The 18,283-nt window shown below is 39.4% G+C and overlaps 1 protein-coding gene across 4 annotated transcripts in view; it reads right to left on the reverse strand.

Moving 5' to 3' along the window:
- The window catches only part of LOC147139788 (uncharacterized), a 115,596-nt gene that overhangs the window by 19,310 nt on the left and 78,003 nt on the right, over window positions 1-18,283 (reverse strand). For all 4 annotated transcript variants that reach the window (XM_086045159.1, XM_086045160.1, XM_086045161.1 and 1 more), the window contains 20 exons: window positions 17,758-17,796; window positions 17,601-17,642; window positions 17,280-17,324; window positions 16,633-16,686; window positions 16,104-16,148; window positions 13,990-14,064; window positions 12,723-12,764; window positions 11,601-11,678; window positions 11,207-11,242; window positions 10,503-10,556; window positions 10,238-10,291; window positions 9,588-9,629; window positions 7,354-7,458; window positions 6,666-6,719; window positions 6,165-6,218; window positions 4,620-4,673; window positions 4,451-4,504; window positions 4,202-4,246; window positions 2,668-2,718; window positions 2,464-2,508 (listed from right to left, as the gene is read on the reverse strand). In XM_086045159.1, the coding sequence (XP_085901285.1) occupies window positions 2,464-2,508; window positions 2,668-2,718; window positions 4,202-4,246; window positions 4,451-4,504; window positions 4,620-4,673; window positions 6,165-6,218; window positions 6,666-6,719; window positions 7,354-7,458; window positions 9,588-9,629; window positions 10,238-10,291; window positions 10,503-10,556; window positions 11,207-11,242; window positions 11,601-11,678; window positions 12,723-12,764; window positions 13,990-14,064; window positions 16,104-16,148; window positions 16,633-16,686; window positions 17,280-17,324; window positions 17,601-17,642; window positions 17,758-17,796 (1,068 nt within the window). The remainder of the gene's footprint in view (window positions 1-2,463; window positions 2,509-2,667; window positions 2,719-4,201; window positions 4,247-4,450; window positions 4,505-4,619; window positions 4,674-6,164; window positions 6,219-6,665; window positions 6,720-7,353; window positions 7,459-9,587; window positions 9,630-10,237; window positions 10,292-10,502; window positions 10,557-11,206; window positions 11,243-11,600; window positions 11,679-12,722; window positions 12,765-13,989; window positions 14,065-16,103; window positions 16,149-16,632; window positions 16,687-17,279; window positions 17,325-17,600; window positions 17,643-17,757; window positions 17,797-18,283) is intronic.

The raw sequence follows: 18,283 nt of genomic DNA on the forward strand, positions 1-18,283 counted from the left end.
TAAAAGTGTTAAAACAATAGAAATTACTGTGCTAAATAGACGAATGAACTACATCTTGATAGAACAGTGATGTTTACATCGATCTCCGCGTGTCACACGGCTGTAACAGGGTGGAACAGTAAACGACCGATTGGAATAGATCACGTCACATGTAAAGAGGTGACCAGAGAGCTTCATTTGGAATGAAATCATTCCGAATGGCAAAAAAGTCTCCATGTAAACCCGGCAACTGGCGAGGACATATATCCACTATGGAAGTTAATTTCAGATTTCAAATGTGACATATTTTTCCAATGGTATCTATGGCATTCCCATGTCTCAGCAAAACTCCATGCTCCATGAATTGCAGCTAACGTCAGACTTCAGTGAGTGACGCCTCTTTGCTTGGTGCAGACATATGAGCCGCTTACAAACGGTGGTGGGCCAGAAGTCATTACGGGAGAATAGGTAAACGCATAGGTAAAAAGTGCACTTAAAAAAGACTTATGCATGAATGGGAGCATATGGCACTATGTGAATCCTTTGGTTTCGATCATGTTTTCCTATTTAGCAGAAGTGGGCATTCCGCCAGACTGACGGACCAGTTGTCAGTCCGTTAGTGAATGACTCTTGTTATGCTGATGAGTGATGATGGGACTTCATTAAAAAGACTGATGAATGACGGATGTGGGTTTTCATCCGTCAGTGTAATCTTCATTAATCGCGTCCGTCAGTCCGTTACTGACGGACCGTTAGTCCATCACTGGCGGACACTCGTTTTTCAGACATTTTTTGGGGGGACCAACTGACTGACCAACGGACTTTGGAAGGACGAAATGACAGACTTAAAGGGCCGGTGGGGCCGGGATGGCCATGTTTTCACTAACAAGTTCATTTGATATATTTTTTGATCAGGAAAATGGAAAGAGTTGTCATTTTCTATTTTATCATTAAATTTGAGAGAAATTAGGAAATAAGTGACTCCATGAATAACGCCTCTTGTTAATGAGGAGAATGGCCGCGCACCGTACCGTTCTATCCTTGTTCAGTCGGAGTCACTGGAGGAACCGATTACAAACTCTCCATTGGAAATCATTGTACAGTACATTCATTGCTTATAACGTCCAAAAATGGTGATCAATTGGCACCAAAATGTATGTGGACATCCTTACTAATGACCGCTTCAACATATCAAAAGGATTAACCTCTCTGTGGCTGATTTATATGAGAATGAGGAACTGGAACGCTGGAACGAGCGCACACTGCTTCTTTGCTATATAAAAAAAAAAAAAGATCCATGCTTGACTGATTGCTTGTCCACTGCCAGTCGCCGTTTGCCTCCTGAGGTTGACACGTGTATAGCGTCGCTAACTGTCCGAAATATAAACCAGTCTGGGTTCGTGTGCGCATTCACGCTCTTGTCCGCTTTAGCCTGTGTAAATGGAGGAGCAATCGCCACGGTAATTTTGATTTTGTGGAGGTGATCATGATGAGATAACATTTTAAGTCAATAAATCCAAACTATTGTGCAGAACACTTTTATACTTTCACAGGTTGAAGTAGACAAGAGTAGTAATGTGCATTTGCATTTTGGTGGCGATCGGTCGCCGTTTTAGACAACAGAACTGACAAGGCGAGCCATATTACCACGCTTGGCTCCCTCCCCGTGACGTAGACAGCTGAGACCGAAAACATAACTTAAGCCACGCCCCAAAATGTGTCATTTTAGTACTGATGTCATTTTTACATGCAAACCTATTATATAAATGCCAATGTCAAGCTCAACCAAGTGTCTCTAACTAACAGACTGACTATTAATATTCAGTTTGTCATGAAAAATAATGGACTGACAAATGACGGACGGAGCTGGTAAATCATATTTTCAGTGTGCTTCCGGAAATTCACCATGTTTGGAACATGTAAATTATACATGTATTGTGCTACATGTGAATTACCACGACTGAGGCTAGTCTATGAAGGAGGCAGCACAAGGAGAGGGAATGTTTGAGATTTAACTGTGGTTCATGAAGATTCTTTTTGTGCCCCACCCTTATCAGCTGTTGTGGAGCAATGATCCCTGTGGGGCCTTAGATTGGATGTCTCCCTGGGCCCGACGAGATTGCAAACTGCCTGATAAGGAAGAGCAGTGCAAGGGGAATTTCAAAGTGGGCCATTTTGGCTTGACACTATGTGGCTGAACTCTGACTTCCATTTGCAAATCGCTGAGGTTTTGTGCATCCTGGGGCAGGTCAGAGACATCTGTCTGAGAATCAGGGAGCCTCTTAGCTTTAACCGAGCAAGCAGCAGCAGCTCTCAATGAATGTGACTGAATGCGATACGAGGGCCTCAGTAGCCGAGATAACACTGGAGGGCCGATGGGTTTTTTCTTATACGGCTCTCTAGAACCAACATGTCTGGCTTCTGACGTTTCTTCACAGTGCGCTTTGAAGGAATCACTTCAGGCATAACGATGATTATACTTACCGGCGCACCGGGAGCCCCAGGGGGTCCTAAAATAGCTCCACCACTCTGAAAAGACATGATTTTGACTTCATGGCTTTCTATTCCACAATATGGGTCAAAGAAACTTTAACCACAGGCATAGACTTTTTCTGCCAAAATGATTGATGGCATTGCACTGCGCACTCCATGCATCACTGTATCACGACACTGAATAAAGGTCTTTACCTGCAGCTTGTACAGACTGCTCATCCCATTGCCCTCCACATAGGGTACTCCCTAAAACACAACCAGCAGTAAATCACATCACATTTCATCCAACAGAGTTTTCTTGCTGAGATCCTTATGCATCAAGATTTGGTACAGTAGGGCCCCGGGCAAGTATTTACTGCTAAGCCTTTAAAAGCTGCACGGAGACGATCAATACCTCATTTGGTGATTTCACATTGAGGCGTGATGGGTGAGAACAGAATAAAATGACAACCGTGAACTTCATAAACCCTAATGTAGTCCAAGAAGTACGAACAACCTTTGAGGAGTGAGAATGCGGATACATCTTGGACTCCCTGAGTCCGTGTTCCAATACAAAGTTGTTTTTACACGATTTAGACTTTTAAGATTTAAGCTTTTAAAACAGAAGGGGAGTTAAGGTGCTCATTTAGAGGCAAGTGGATGCCTGTGCCCTTTTCAGGCCACTGAGCCATCCCCTGTCCCCCCAGACTGCACTTTATGAGGCCAGGGTGCGTGGGGGTGTAAGGCAGGTTCAAGGGGACGCTTGATGAATTATAGATGGCTTTGGACGCGCTTACTCACTGGCCTTTTAGAGGAAGCGAACATGGTTCAATGCCAGCCAGCCGGTCGTCACAATGTCATCATATTTGTACTTGTTTGTCATTTTTTTGCTCTCGTCTTGCACTAAATACTGTTATGTGGAGTGAAAGCAGAATCAGGATCAATTGTGCATGGACGACATGTCAAGGCAGTCTTGTGTGCTAAATAAAAACATTTGTTGAAATGTTTTCAGTCTGTTGATTTACAACATAAAATGCCTTTAAAATAACAAAATAAAATAGCAAGAAAACAACACTAGAAAGACTACCGGTACGTATTAAAATCAAACCTGAAGTACATATCCATTAAGAACCTTTTGAATGGAAAGACGTTCAGCTTATTCGGAGCCTCTGTCAGACTCTTAGACATTTTGATTTCTGTTTAAAAATGGAGTGTAATGTTTGATTGTTAGTTTATAATACCTGGATCACATTCAGATTATGTGTGTACAACAGTACCTGATAGGTCAAAATATTTTTTCTGTCTTTAATTTGTACTTGTATTTCTTTACTACACCATTCTAGGTGATATCTATAACATCCATCCATCCACTTTCTGAACTGCATATATTAACTGAAATAAAAAAAACACCAGAATTAACAAGTTACCCTGATTCCCTATTCAAAATTAAAGTGGAAGTCAAGTACAAAAAAATCTTTCAATAATATAGGTCAAGCGGTTTGCATAATGGATGGATGGATGGATGGATGGATGGATTCTATGCAGCCCCACTGGTCTAAACATGGTAAAATCCACCTATTCTTATCCATATGAGAGAGTTGCTCAGAGCTCAGGTAACGGCCGCTCAGCTTGCGAAGGTTACATGTCCAAACACAGAACAGGTAAACACTATCGTAAAGGACATTTTTGACTTGACTCGCACTCACACATTTGTAATTAGTAGCCTGAATTTGTTTGTTTGACAACTTACTGGAGGTCCTGGAAGGCCTGGTCGACCAGGAGGTCCTTCATTTCCCTGTCATTTATAAACCAGAAAGATTTTTTCTTGAGAAATATGGTAAAAGAAAAATGCTTTGTAACCACAGTTCCAAGCTGATGAAATCTATAAACATTAAAATAATAAAAGCAGCTGAAAATAGTAAAACTCTAATTCAAGGAACACTTGAATGAAATACAAAATTAAAAAAGCATAACACTGAATTAAAAAAAAAAATCGTACTCGTTCCCCTTTCGATCCAGTTTGGCCCATTGGACCTGGGCGACCCATGAGCCCCTGCAAACCAATCAGAACAGTCAACCATTCATTCAGCATCAAAATGTGTACTAGTTGTTATGAGGACATAACATTGGATTTTATAAACAGATTATAATAAACATGAACGTCTTACCGGTTCCCCGGTGCGACCTGTGACTCCAGGAAGTCCTGGGACTCCAGGAGGCCCCTGAGACAGTGGAGATTTGTCACTTAAGTCAAAATAAAAAAATTGTGATAACTTCTGGACTATTGAATCTGAATACAAGCCTCACCCACTAAATTAGTTAATCAGTTATACTTCTTTCCTGGTATTCTTACTTGTTGCAGTTCATCAGCTTAGTTACTGTTTGTTTGAACTTCGTTGATTTTTTTGTTTTTGTTTTATTCCCACTTGTTAGTAGTGCTTTATGTTTATTAGTTGTTTATACTTTGCAGACACTATTTTTCCTCCTCCTCAGTACTGCTTCATCCAAATTAGTCTTTTATTTTGGTACTTTGTTAAATATTATTTACCTACTCATTAGTAGTGCTTTATGTTAACATTGTTTCTTATTTAGTACCTTAATGGAATAAAGACTTTGAGTTACTCCTTCAACGATTTGGGGTTCTACCAGTCACATGCCATTACAGAAAAAATGTTAATGCTAAACACTGCAAATGTAGTCTGCTAACAAAAGAGTTGTAGAGTCCTTTGGCAACAACAGAGCCATTATTCTCCTTTTTACAAGAAAATAAAATAGTTTTAATATTGTTTTAACGTTTCTTCACATTGCTGTTAAAATAGACTAGCTTTTTACACATTTTTCTATTGACTGACATTTAAACCAAAGGAGAAAGATGTTTATGTCTTACAATGTTTTCCAGCATTCTACCGGCAGCAAATCAATTAATGAGAGAATCATTAAATAGGGACGATGTAAGACCTGAGGGAAAGCACAAATATTTCCATTGACACATTGTTGTTGTCTAACCTATGTAATGCTTCTCAGCTCCTCCAGACCAAAGATTTTCAATTCATGGGCAAGGGTCGGCTATCAAAAAATTACATGTATTCATATATTTTAGCACACAGGCGTACATCGTTCCCACACAGAACATATTAGGTAAGGGAAACAACATTTTTAGTCTTCCTCCTCATATTCGCGGTTCACACTGGGTGGATTTTTTTTCCCCAAACCTATACTCTGTTATTCGCTGAAAAACTCAGCTATTAAACCTTTTTGTGCTCTGTCGGTCCCTATTCCTGCAAATAATGGGGAACACCATGCTTGTATCTCTCAAAACCTGTAAACAAAACCAGTACAGTGGATTTCATGCTTTTGGTAGTATGTCAGACTCATTTGAAATGGCATTAAAAAATACAATATACATGTGTTTTAGGTGCTATACAACAATGAATTATGTTAATTGTTCTTGACCCCATATAAAAGTGGGTCACAAATTAGCAATAAAAGGGAAATGCGGGTACCAGTGTAACAACAATTGAGAAACGGTGCTCTAGACAGTCTTGTATTTGTTTAATTAGCACACACACATTCAGGGTAGGCTATATTCCTATTACCTCAGAAGGCAAAATATGGAAACAATGCCACTCAAACATTCAAAAGTTTTTGATATGTCGCATTAGAATATCTGAATATCAAACTTGTGCCAACTTTTTCTACTTTTTTGCACCCACCTCATCGCCCTTATCTCCCATGGGGCCAGAGAAGCCTCGCTCTCCCTTCACTCCCTGTGGGGGCAGAGCCAGTGATGGAAATTTAGCGTATATACATATATATATATATATATATATATATATACATATATACATATATATATATATATATATATATATATATATATATATATATATATATATATATATATATATATATATATATATATATATACAGTCATTGTACTATTTCAAAAACAACACATTTTATTTTTGTTGCAAACTTAATGAAAAAAAAGGTCATTCATATTGTGTGTGATTCTACTTTGATATACAGTATACAGTTACAGTATACAGTATACACATTGTATCCATAGCAACAACTTTTGCTGCAACCCCGTATCAGAGTACAAAAGATGACTTTCTCTACAGCTACAGACATTTCTGACATCTAAAGTTACATGCCATATAGGCTACTAAAGGTTTTGAAATTATGTACATATGTTCATATCTCCATCCAACCTTTGGGCCTTCTTTCCCAGGATTCCCCATTGGACCTCTTACACCGGGATCCCCCTGTTTCAAAGACAAACACACAGGAATGAATAAGGTGTCATCACCCAAGCAGGCATACTGCATACTGGATAATTTCAAGCAACCATGTAAGTCCCATTATTCTTTTCTAAGAAAGAAAACAAAATCACAACCAGGAAAACGTAATTCAGACATAAAACAAAGACCTATTTTGGTAAAAAGCTCACATTTTACCTGATTTAGCAAAATACCTTAGGCACGAATATACACTAGAAACCCACTTTTTAGATTTTAGATTTTAGAAATTGCCATTTGGATGATGAGACTGACTAGTGAGGAAATTCGTTTGTTAAGTTTTGTTTGGGTGTTTATCAATCGATCTTCCAGTTGTTGCTGGAACTACAGAAAAAAACGACTTTTTTCTTTTATGTTGTTGTATTGTTTAAACTTCAATAAATATATTAAACACAAAAAAACATATACCTGAGACTTTGATTTTTCATCAGGTACACATTTTGTTTATACTGCATTTGATGTCTTGATTCCAAGAAATATGTATGAGTGTAAAAAGTCTGAAATCAAGCCCCAGACTCCCCTGCTATAGGTTTAATACCAAATGACATGATGGGGTCACAGGTGTTTACAGCATGTTACTAATCACATAAGTCACATATACCTTTTCTCCCACCGTGCCTTCATGTCCAAGCACTCCAGGGGAGCCCTTCTCACCCTTCTGTCCAGTCAGCCCGGAAACTCGCATCTGGCAAGCACTGCAGGCATTCTAGCAGCACGAGGAGGGCAGGGCGATGGAGGAAGCAAACGCGGTGACACAAGATATCATCAAGTCTGAGCCGAACACTGCATTTTCATAGCTTATTATGTTATATCCCAGGGTGGAGGACAAGAACGCAACTGACACTAAGTGTTCTTTAAATGTCTGCATAGCAGAAATAATGTGAACCCACCAAGAGCGTCTCTCATCAAGGTGAGTGGTGAACTTTGTCAAACTCATTGGCTGTGACATTTAGGCGAGAATTTTAAACATCACCATTCCTCATGATCCATTTAAATATAAGGACCGCACCTTCAAGCGGAATGTAGCATGCTGTGCCATTACAAGCAGAACTACAGTTATATGCTAAAATGAAAAATTTGCAAGAAAATATCAGAGTTTATATGATTAAAAAAAAGTTGAAAAGTAAATATAGATTTTTTGGAAAGAAATTAGCTTTTACATATAATTCAATTATGTCATAGCAGCAGACATTTTCTAAGCTTTTGTTATTGGCACATTAGTGCTGGCACCAAAGCTGTCTCTCTGCATGGTTAGAAAGTTGTACGTTTCTGAAAGAAGTTTGAAATCTGCATTATCATAATGATTTTTTTCAATGTTTTGCATCAATGTTGACCTTAGACTGCTGTAATGCTTCTATGCTGAGCAAAAATATAAATGCCAGTTGCAACAGATTTTTTTTGCTCCCAATTTTCATCAGCTGACCTATAAAATAGCTCGGACTTTGCACACAAAAGTCCTACAGGTATCTGTTAAATATCGTTCACAAATCTGTCTAAATCTATATTAGTGAGCACTTCTCCTTTGCCGAGATAATCCATCCACCTCATAGGTATGGCATGTGGACATGCTGTTTAGACAGGATGATTATTACATAGAAGTGCCTTAATATCAGCAAACCCATCACAAACATACCATACACAATGTTTTCTATCTGCCCTGGAGTGAAAACCAGGATTCATCCATGAAGATTTGACATTTGCCCACTACAGTCATTTACAATGACAAACTACAGTCAGGTTGAGACCCCAATGAGGACGACGGCCATGTAGAGTGACAGTTTATGAAAAATTGCGACATGTTTTGTGATAAAACTGCACATGGCCTTTTTTGTGGGCATGAGAACTTGTGCAATAATCGTGCTGTCTCATCAGCCAAAAAATCTTGATATGCTCTTTAGTTTTAGGTGGATGGATTATTTCGGCATAGGAGAATTGCTCACAAACAATTGTTGGATTAGGCCTCTTTGGCACAGATAATTACAGTAGATAGGTGACTTGACCTAGGCCATTGTATTGCTGTGACCTCCCTCTTGCTTGGCTTTCTTATTTATGGCACTCTGTGGCACATGTATCTAGTTGAATCCCCATTGTTACATGGGAGAGGCAGAGCTATCCCGATGTGTGGTATAAGAGTAGGATCCGTTTGGGACACATTTGACCTTCTTTCACATTTGGCAGGAAAAGGCTCCATGGCCATGTCTTGATCTTTCTGGCATCCATTAAATAGTTGTGAATATAGAGTCTTCAGGCAGTTACTGTTAGTACTGTATAATATTGCGAGCATTCAAGATAAATGGACCGGCAGACGTTCTGCAGAACTTTTCACACTGATTTAGATCGATTTGTGAACAATATTTCAGAGAACCTGCAACTGGCTGGCAACCAGTTTAGGGTGTACCTCGCCTCTTGCCCAAAGTCAGCCGGGATGGGCTACAACAAAGGCAACACCCTCGTGAGGATAAGTGGTACAGACGATGGATGGGACGCAGCTTCTTTTGTACAAAGAAAAAGTTCTACTTGTTTCAATTCAGCATATGAAAAAATGGGAGCAAAAACAAATGTGTTGCATTTATATTTTTGTTCAGCATAAATTGCAGCATAATGAAAATAGTCAAATGAAATTGTCTCTCTAAATATTAGTGTTTCTGGAAACAGGGTGAGATACAAATAATTCTGAATGCCAGACATCCTGATGGAGGCACTCAAAGGCTTTACATTGCTCTGTAGGCTCTTGCAAGCCATACGTTTCCAGATGAGTAACACAATGAGCCGTTCAGAAATAATGTATTCGACCTCGGGAAGCTGCAATTGTCATTAATTATAATGATAAAATACCTTGAGCAAAGCCCCCATATCTCCAACAATTGGTAGTGCAGTCTAAGAGAAAAAAGTAAAAAAAAGAACATAAAACATAGGAACCTTCAGGCTAGTACATTTATTATATTACAAAACTATTCAGATGTTTATTTGGTGCTGTAGAAAGCGGTTAATAATGCTGTTTTTTATGAATGCTTTGAAAGAATAAAACCATGAACACTTCAAAATTCGTTTAATATGTTTCACTTTTACTGATTCAATCTGCAAGGCTGAGGGGAAGCACTTGGATATTTTTTTCCCCATCCCCACATCTTCATATGATATACATTTTTCCATGTATGACCAACATGACATGGTCAACGGATACGGTCTGTGAGTTTTTACAACAACATTTTAAATGTAAAATGTCCATGGTTTGGGCTTTTCCCTCCATTTTTAAGCAGCAGCCCTCATTACCACTGGCTTGTTGCAGACACCAACTATATGAAAACTATAGGCAAACAGCAGTGGGGAGGAAGCAGGGGGCTGGTAATTAGTCATAACACCACCACCTTCCTGAAGGTAACATTAGGCCGTGAACAGCAAGCCGAGCAACAAATTACCCCCAAACTGGAGCTGCTAAATTTCCCTTCACGGTGCAAATGCGCAAAAGGGATTTTCAAACTTACTGGTTCACCTGGAGGTCCAGCAGGGCCAGGGGGGCCCGGTCTGCCGGGAGGGCCCTTTAAGTGACACAAAGAAAGAAGCTAACAACCCTTCCGGGAATGAAATCAAGCGAACATGCCACACTGTAATTGTGCTTTCACATCCGTCACAGTTGGTGGCAATGTGTGATCTGACACTGTGGCTCAGCCCCAGTGAGATGACAGTCATTATGTTGGCTATTATCTGCACATGTGGCAGGGGGTGGATAAGGTGATGGGAACAACTCACCTCTCTTCCTGGAGCTCCAGCAGGCCCAGGTGACCCTGGGGATCCACGAAGACCCTGAAAAATACACATCAGCCTTGATGACTTAATAAAAAATACCAGCTGGCAGATACAAATGCAAACCTTGTTTACATAATTTACCGTGGAACATCCAAGTTGAACACGATCCATATTGGAGATGTTGGTTGATTTTTCAAGTTCGCATTAAAAACGTTTTTTTTTTCCTTTTACATTTCTAATTCATATCAACATAAATACTCCATAACTCAGACATTCACAAACGGTTTTAATAGTCGCAACCTGTCTTTTCTTGTAATCATCATTTTGAACATGTTCAAAATTTCTTTGTGACATAAAAACTGGATCCGACGTTTTGTAACCTTGAACGAACCCTGTTGAAAAGCCAGCATTGCGCCATGTGCAAACACTCGCAAACCTTTGCAGCTCAGTGAAGTACGGGCTTTAAATGCTGCCTGAGCTAAAGTCTCACATGAATTGCATCTCATGTCTCGCATGATGATGGTTTGAACTCCCACGTTTTGAACTGGGAGGTATCATTTTTCATGCCATTTTAAATTTCCAAAGCACACAACTTTGGTGGTTCCACTGCATAGCAATTATTATACAGCTTGTTGTAGTTTCAGTAAGATGGAAGTCAAAGAAAATATATGTTTTCATGTTATGGATTTAGTGTATATTCCACAAACCTCAATTCCTGGCTTTCCTGGAGGTCCCAAGGGGCCCTGTGAACACATCACGCAGCTTGTTAACGCCGTCTGCCCTCTAGCACCGGGGATCCAATAAAGCTATTGTGTTAGACACCTTTTGCTCATATTGATTCTGCCTCCAACAATTCTATATTAAAAGAAATGGAGACAGGCTCCCTTGCAATCATGTCGGCGAGGTTGAAACGTGCATTGCGCAAGATATATGATGGGGGATGAATGCAAGGCACACGGCAGGAAGCATTTTGCAGTAATGACAGACATTTTCAGCAGAAAGTGAATTTACTGAGCGCTCTGTCTTTTTTTTCTGGGTGTAGATGTGAACGTAAGGTAAATAATAAATACGAAGAACAATCAAATTCACCATCATACTCACAGGCATGCCTGTGATGCTCTCTCCAGGCTCTCCTTTATCACCGTGCTCTCCAGGTAGTCCTGGGACGCCTCGCTCCCCCTGACAAAAGAACAAGGCAGCAGTCAGACGGCTCAATCAGAAGCTCCTGGAGAGCTGCTGCACTGCATGATCATTAAGTATTTAGACTGGACCGAATAGATTTTCGCTTTCATGTTTTTGCCTTTTGCAGCTTGACGGGGAGGTAACGTATTTTCAAGGCCAGTGGCGCGCACATGTTCCTTATCTGCTTTATTTGAAACTCAACACGTGCTGAGATGTACACAGTATGTCATTTGTTTTCCCCCGTTACAGAGCCATTGGAAACCAAAATGTATTTGGTACATTCAGCACAAAAAAAAACAAAAAACAAAATGCTAAAGTGGAAGTCAACCCAAACATTGTTTTCTCAAGAATATGTTCTATGCAGGCCCACTAGTTGAAATTTTTGTCACTTCTGTCGACTGAAAATGACATCACAGTTGCTCACGACTCAGATAACGACCAATTACAGCTGACCTGTTTTCTCAAGCTGAGCCTTGATTGGTTGTTATCTGAGTCCTGAGCAACTGTGATGTCATTTGGCCGATCCCTGAGATGGCTAAAAACGGGTGGATTTTACTGCTTAAATCATAAACGCAATACCAATGAGAACGCCTTATCAAAAAAACATGTTTGGGTTAACTTCCCTTTTAAATACGTATGGACAGAGCATTACACCATCAAAAAGACAACATGTCTCCCCTCCTGCATACAACTTTAACTCTTCTGGGAAGAGTTTTGCAAGGTTTTGGAGTGTGTCTATGGCAACCTGTAGCAATTCATGCAAAATTGCATTTGGTGAGGTCATATGTAAAAAAATGCACTGCCTACATTGGCTTGCACTGTCTGTTGTTGTTTATTCCATGGATGAACAGGAAAGGGTCTACCTAAAAGTCTTCCCTAATAGTTGGGAGCATACCCTTTTCACAAAACATCTCTGATAAATATTTACCATTTTTACACTCTCAAGAAAAAGTCAAGTATTTCAATACATATCAATATAGGATGAGCAGATTGTTGACTGAATGGATTGTTTCGTGATGATCTGCAGTGTCAGTGCTTTACCTTGGGGCCACGGGTGCCTCTGGACAAAGACAGCCCATCACCCTAAATGTCAACATGAGAGATAAATCAGAAAAAAACAGAATAATAAACTCTACACTGCAATCTTAAATGTGTCACAACTCATGTTAAGTAATGTTTGCAATGGTTACCATAGTATAGATGGCTAAAAAATAATATCTACATCTATTATTGTTCATTTACTTTACAGCACATAGATGACGTTGATGACTGTGGTTTAACAAGCCCCACAATCTACATTGTGTATTGCTTCAAGATGGTCGATTGGGATTAACAATGACACCATTTCCAGGAGAACGTCATCATTACATCCAATCGTAAAAGTGAGTAAAGAAATACAGACCGTCATCATTCATTTACAGGCAAAAATCAATTGAGCGACAGTTATTTGAAGAGGCCTGCCTCATTAAAGACACCCACTGAGTACTTTTTATCACTTTTATGGTCGTCTTAAATAAGAAAGATCATAAAATGTGTGGAAAAATATCTATGTTCCCTCAGAGACACTTACCAGCAATGACATTCGCGAAAGGACCTCCGTTCCGAAGATGGTGTCTTATTTTGCACACATATTGCTTGAGAAACATGTAAGAGGTATAAGCACTTTGGCCTGCTCTAATTCCTTCCCTTATTTCCCTGCCTGATGAGCTCGCTTCAGGCTGAGTGTTGTTCCCAAGTTAACAACAAGATTGTCCAAACTATGAAGTCGAAGGAGGACCGTGCAGAGTCACTTGTTTGATGAAGCTGAAATGAACATTTTTATATACAGAGGCACGTCCCTAAAATGCAATGCTTCAATGGTATGAGAAATGATAGCCCAGGCTGATGTTATCCAATATTTGATTACCGTACGTCATGACTTGCATCATCATAAGAACATGTTTTCTATGTAGGCTATAGCTGGAGGGGCTACTTTTGCTTATCTGCTGCTGGTTCACGAGCTATACGGAAGCCATGTTTTTTACTCTTTCAAGAACATTCAGGACAGCCAAAACGGTCAGATATTGATAAGCTCCCCTTGGGTACTCTTTCCTCATATGGCTTCTTTGTGCCTTGCCATGTCCTTTTTAACATAGTTTATCAGGTTTGCGTTTGTTGCGTCTGTCATTGCGTATGTTGGGAGGGAGGGAGTGGGTCTTCATTTCATGTTGTATTTTGATGTTTTATTGTACAGCACTGCCGAGTTGCATTTTTATGTGTGAAAAGTGCTATATAAATACAATTTGATTTGATTAATGTGAATACACACCACATATGCAGGCTCTCCAGGCTCGCCCTTAGGTCCTGGGAGTCCCGGAAGCCCCGTCACTTCTCCCAAGTCTCCCTATAGAAAGAATCGTGAGTCATGAAATGCCAGACTCATTTGTGGAATGTGTGATGCCATTTATGGTGATCATTTTGGTAGAGAGTAAACTTTGTCCTCGGCGACTTCTAGAACCCCTCATAATACTATTAACTTTTGTTTGAAAGTTGCTGCCTGCATGACAAACCACATTTTTGGTTCCTGTCTGAAGTAATTTATTGCAATCCTTTCATGGAAGGAACTAATCCCAGTGATGTTGACAAGTGGTTTTCTTTCTCAAAATCAAAATGACAGCTGACAAATATAAGGAAGACAACAAAGATGTAACGACATGGCATATGTTTTTACAGTGAACAGCGTGACAGCAAGGTGAACTTGTCAACTTAGTTTCACATCCAACTTTATGTTCAATTCCGTCACTGTCTGCAGGAAAGAGAAATGAGAATGGTAGAGCCATGAAGAAAACAATCAGCATCCATGAAGTAAAAAATATCACTAGGTCAGACATTTTCTACTCTAAAAAGAGAACGAGAGCTGCATGGAAACTATGCGTAGATGTAAGGTTATATTCTTTCTGCATTTTGGGAAATGGTGTCTAAAAATAGTCTAAAAAAAATCAAGACTTGAATCTGATTGAAATGTTGTGGCATGACTTTAAACCTTTGAGCCATTCATGCTTGTCAATCCTCCAGTGTTGCTGAATTAAAGCGATTCTGCAATGAATAGTGGGTCAAAATACCTCCAGAGAGATGTGAAAGACTCATTGCTAGTGGTAAAAACGCTTGATTTCAGTTGTTGCTGCTGATGTGGCCCAATCAGTTATTAGGTTTAGCTAGTACTTTTTAACACATGGCCACATAGCTTTGGAATAGTTGTCTTCCCTTTAAAAACTGCTTTTTACTTTGACTTGGATTTTCTTTGTCTGATTTTTACATCTGTTTGATGATCTTAAGTGGGGTAACTATGAAGAGGAGAAAGTAATTTGAGAAGAGGGCAATATTTTTTCATGGCACTGTATCTACATTACACACAGGCTGACGTTGTGTATCAATATGAAAGAAGGAACATATTTAAAGAGGAAGTCAACCCAAATAGTTTCTTTACAGTAATGTTGTATGCGCCCCCACTAGTCTAAGCACCTGTTTTCTGAAGCTGAGCCATGATTGTTTTTTACCTGAGACCTGAGCAACTGTGATGTCATTTTCAGTTGACAGCATGTAACAAAATGGCTGCCACTGAGAAAAACAGGTGGATTTTGCTGCTTAATTCATATTCCACAAACACAATATTAATCAGAATATCAAGTTTAGACTAGTGGGGCCACATAGAACATATTATTGTAAAGAAATTGTTTGTGTTGACTTCCTCTTTAAATGACCTGAAAAAAGAGAGTTCAGTGTTAGGGCATGTCTTGCTAGAGTAGATGTAAGCACTTATGCAGCCTTACAAGGACACACTTTGTTGTTCATTATGCTAAGCACACTTAACATTCTCTCTGCAGCCACAGAATTTAATGGCTTTATGTACATATATTTGTTTTTCATCCTAATCTACTCTTGAAATTAATGTTTGTTTTTTTCTGACTCTCATATGAATACATAATCACACCTGTCTCTGAGTTTAGTTTGCATTAGTGAAGGTGACAAAAGGAGGGTTCTCAATCTGAGAGGACAGAGAAAGCTTAAGCATTTGGAATTAGATTTATTTCTCTGCCCCGGAGTTTGACAGAATGCCTGTAGCGGGAGGGGAGTCGCGTGTAACGCGTCATTTATTTTGACAAGCGACACACCTCATCAAACTCGCGTGTCAAGGCGCACACTGTTGCACTTTGTCACTTTCAGTCGAGTGTTTGGAACAAGTCCTGCTGCAAGAAGGGGTCGTGTAAAATTGTGGGGTAGTCGAGGGCAAACGGAAGCAAACAAAGTTCTGGCGTGACTGACGATGGCATGAATGGCATGTGAGTATTCAGTAAGGTGTCTTGTATGTTCAAGTGCTTATAAAAACATCACACAATCTTCTTTTTTAATTTGAGATGAGAACTTGATTTGATGATTTCCTACCTTCTCTCCTTTTAGGCCATCTCTCCCAGGCACCCCTGGCGAGCCCTGTAAACAGGAGTGGGGACAAAAAAGACATCTATCAGCGGACCTTCATCTCACACACATTCGTCTCCACAGCTTCCTCCTCCTCCTCCTCCTCACTTCTGCTTCTGCAGACTGTCGGGTTCCAACGTAATTTCCTTTTAGACAGGATTTATAAAATGTCTCTTTTTCCCTCCCTGTTTTTCAAGGAAGACAGATGCTCATTATCAAAGCAGGTGCAGCAAGCAGATTGCACTTCGTTTTTTTGGCAAAAAGCGCAGACATTTTCTTCTTTCCGCTAATTAATTATTAAATTTGCTGACTGACTGTATTAGGAAAAAAAAAACAAAAATAGACTAGACTCTACTCTCTGACATCCTGCTAATCGTGGTATTCATCAATTGATCTCAGGCTCAGTCTGGCGAACTGCGTTTGGAAGCAGAGGATAAGCCAAGGTGACAGATAAGGCGACGGGGCTTGACATGAAGTCTGCAGCAGGCATACTTACTGGCTCTCCTGGGAGACCGGGTAGTCCAGTTGGTCCAGATGGACCTTGCTTGCCCTGAGAGAACAAAATGTAAAAAAAAAAAAATAATTAAAAAAAAAGTTGTTGTTTTTTCCCCCCCTCTATTATTGCAACTGGTAGGCTGTTGATTTTAGTATCAAAGCTACCAATATAGGCATATGCTGGATGCATTGTCCTTAAACACCTTTATGAATGAATGAATAAATTAATAAATAAAAAATCAAAGTTGTGACCTTTTCTGTATCATAGGAATAACACCCATTCCGTTAATTTAGATGAGCAGGTAGTGAATGCATGTTCCCTTTCAACTCCTTATTGTCTTCAAGGAGCAAGCACTCAACATAATAAGGACCTGAGATAACCTCCAAAGTTGATCTCAATTCAATTTGTTTGAAGTTCTCAAAGCAGTTCACTTAATCTATAAAATGTGAATGCACAGGTCCACATTTTTCTCTACAGCCAATGTATTAACTTGTCCCCAGCTGATCTGAAGGGGACCAGAAAGAGAACTGAATCCACTGTCAAATGAACCGTAGTAAGCGTAAATAAATGAATAAATAAATAAATAAATAAAAAAAAGTGGATAATGGATGGATGGATGAATAAATAATTTGAACACCTGGACTCACCTCAGGACCTTGATCTCCTTTTTGTCCTGGCAGCCCAATGTTTCCCTGTGAAATAATCCAAAAGGACGAGAAAAGTGTGAAGGTATAGTGTATTATCTTACAAATTTTATTTGTAATTTAGGTAAACTAAAAAGGTCCCCAAAATTAATTTAAATGAAAACGTGAAATATGAAGTTTCAACATCTTCAATGTGTTGAATCCCTGTAGTCCTTGAGTTGCAATTTCAACCGACAGCACATTTTATTTGATTTATTTGACAAAATCACTTTTGTTAAAATGAAAATGAAAAATGAAATCAAAAGGATATTCAACAATGCTTACCCGATCTCCCTTTTCTCCCTTCTGCATATTTATCATTTCATCCTTTAACGCACAGGACAAAAAAAGGCAGTTCAAAATGTGACTCAGCAAAATCTACAATTCTATCATATTTGCAAATTGTCAATGATTTATTATACAGTACAATGGAACGGCTTACGGTTCCAAAGAGATGCTTCAACCCATGAGCTGTCATCACCTAGACAGAATAATAATGTCAGTCATCTTAAAAGAACCTGCCTCTGATCTTATAATGCATATAAATAAGTTAGAGGTATGTCGTGTATACTTTGATGAAATACCTACAGTACACAAAGTACCTTCAGAACATAATCCATTGAGAGTCAATACATACAGCGAGATGAGTGACAACTTCACCCAAAACATTAGAAACATCTCTCAGCCTGCAATACAGCGCACTGTAACATCATAGTAAATATCTATTCAATGAATATCATTTTGACAGTGTCAATTAGAAATGAACCATACTTTGGGTGCTTGCTTTGGAGGCTCGTGTAATGGCTAGTAAGGATACTTTTATAAACATCTTCAGAGCTCCCTCCACAATAGTTGTTTCATGACATCTGCAACATACTGTAGCCAGGTTGCCAGGTTTGCATGCATGACACAAAACAATACTACAATTAATAAACAATTGGCACACTATGCTGAAAATTCTGATTTTC

The sequence above is a fragment of the Filicampus tigris genome, chromosome 11 (genome assembly GCF_054856515.1).
Source record: "Filicampus tigris isolate MCC_2025a chromosome 11, RoL_Ftig_1.0, whole genome shotgun sequence".
Taxonomy (NCBI): Eukaryota; Metazoa; Chordata; class Actinopteri; order Syngnathiformes; family Syngnathidae; genus Filicampus; species Filicampus tigris.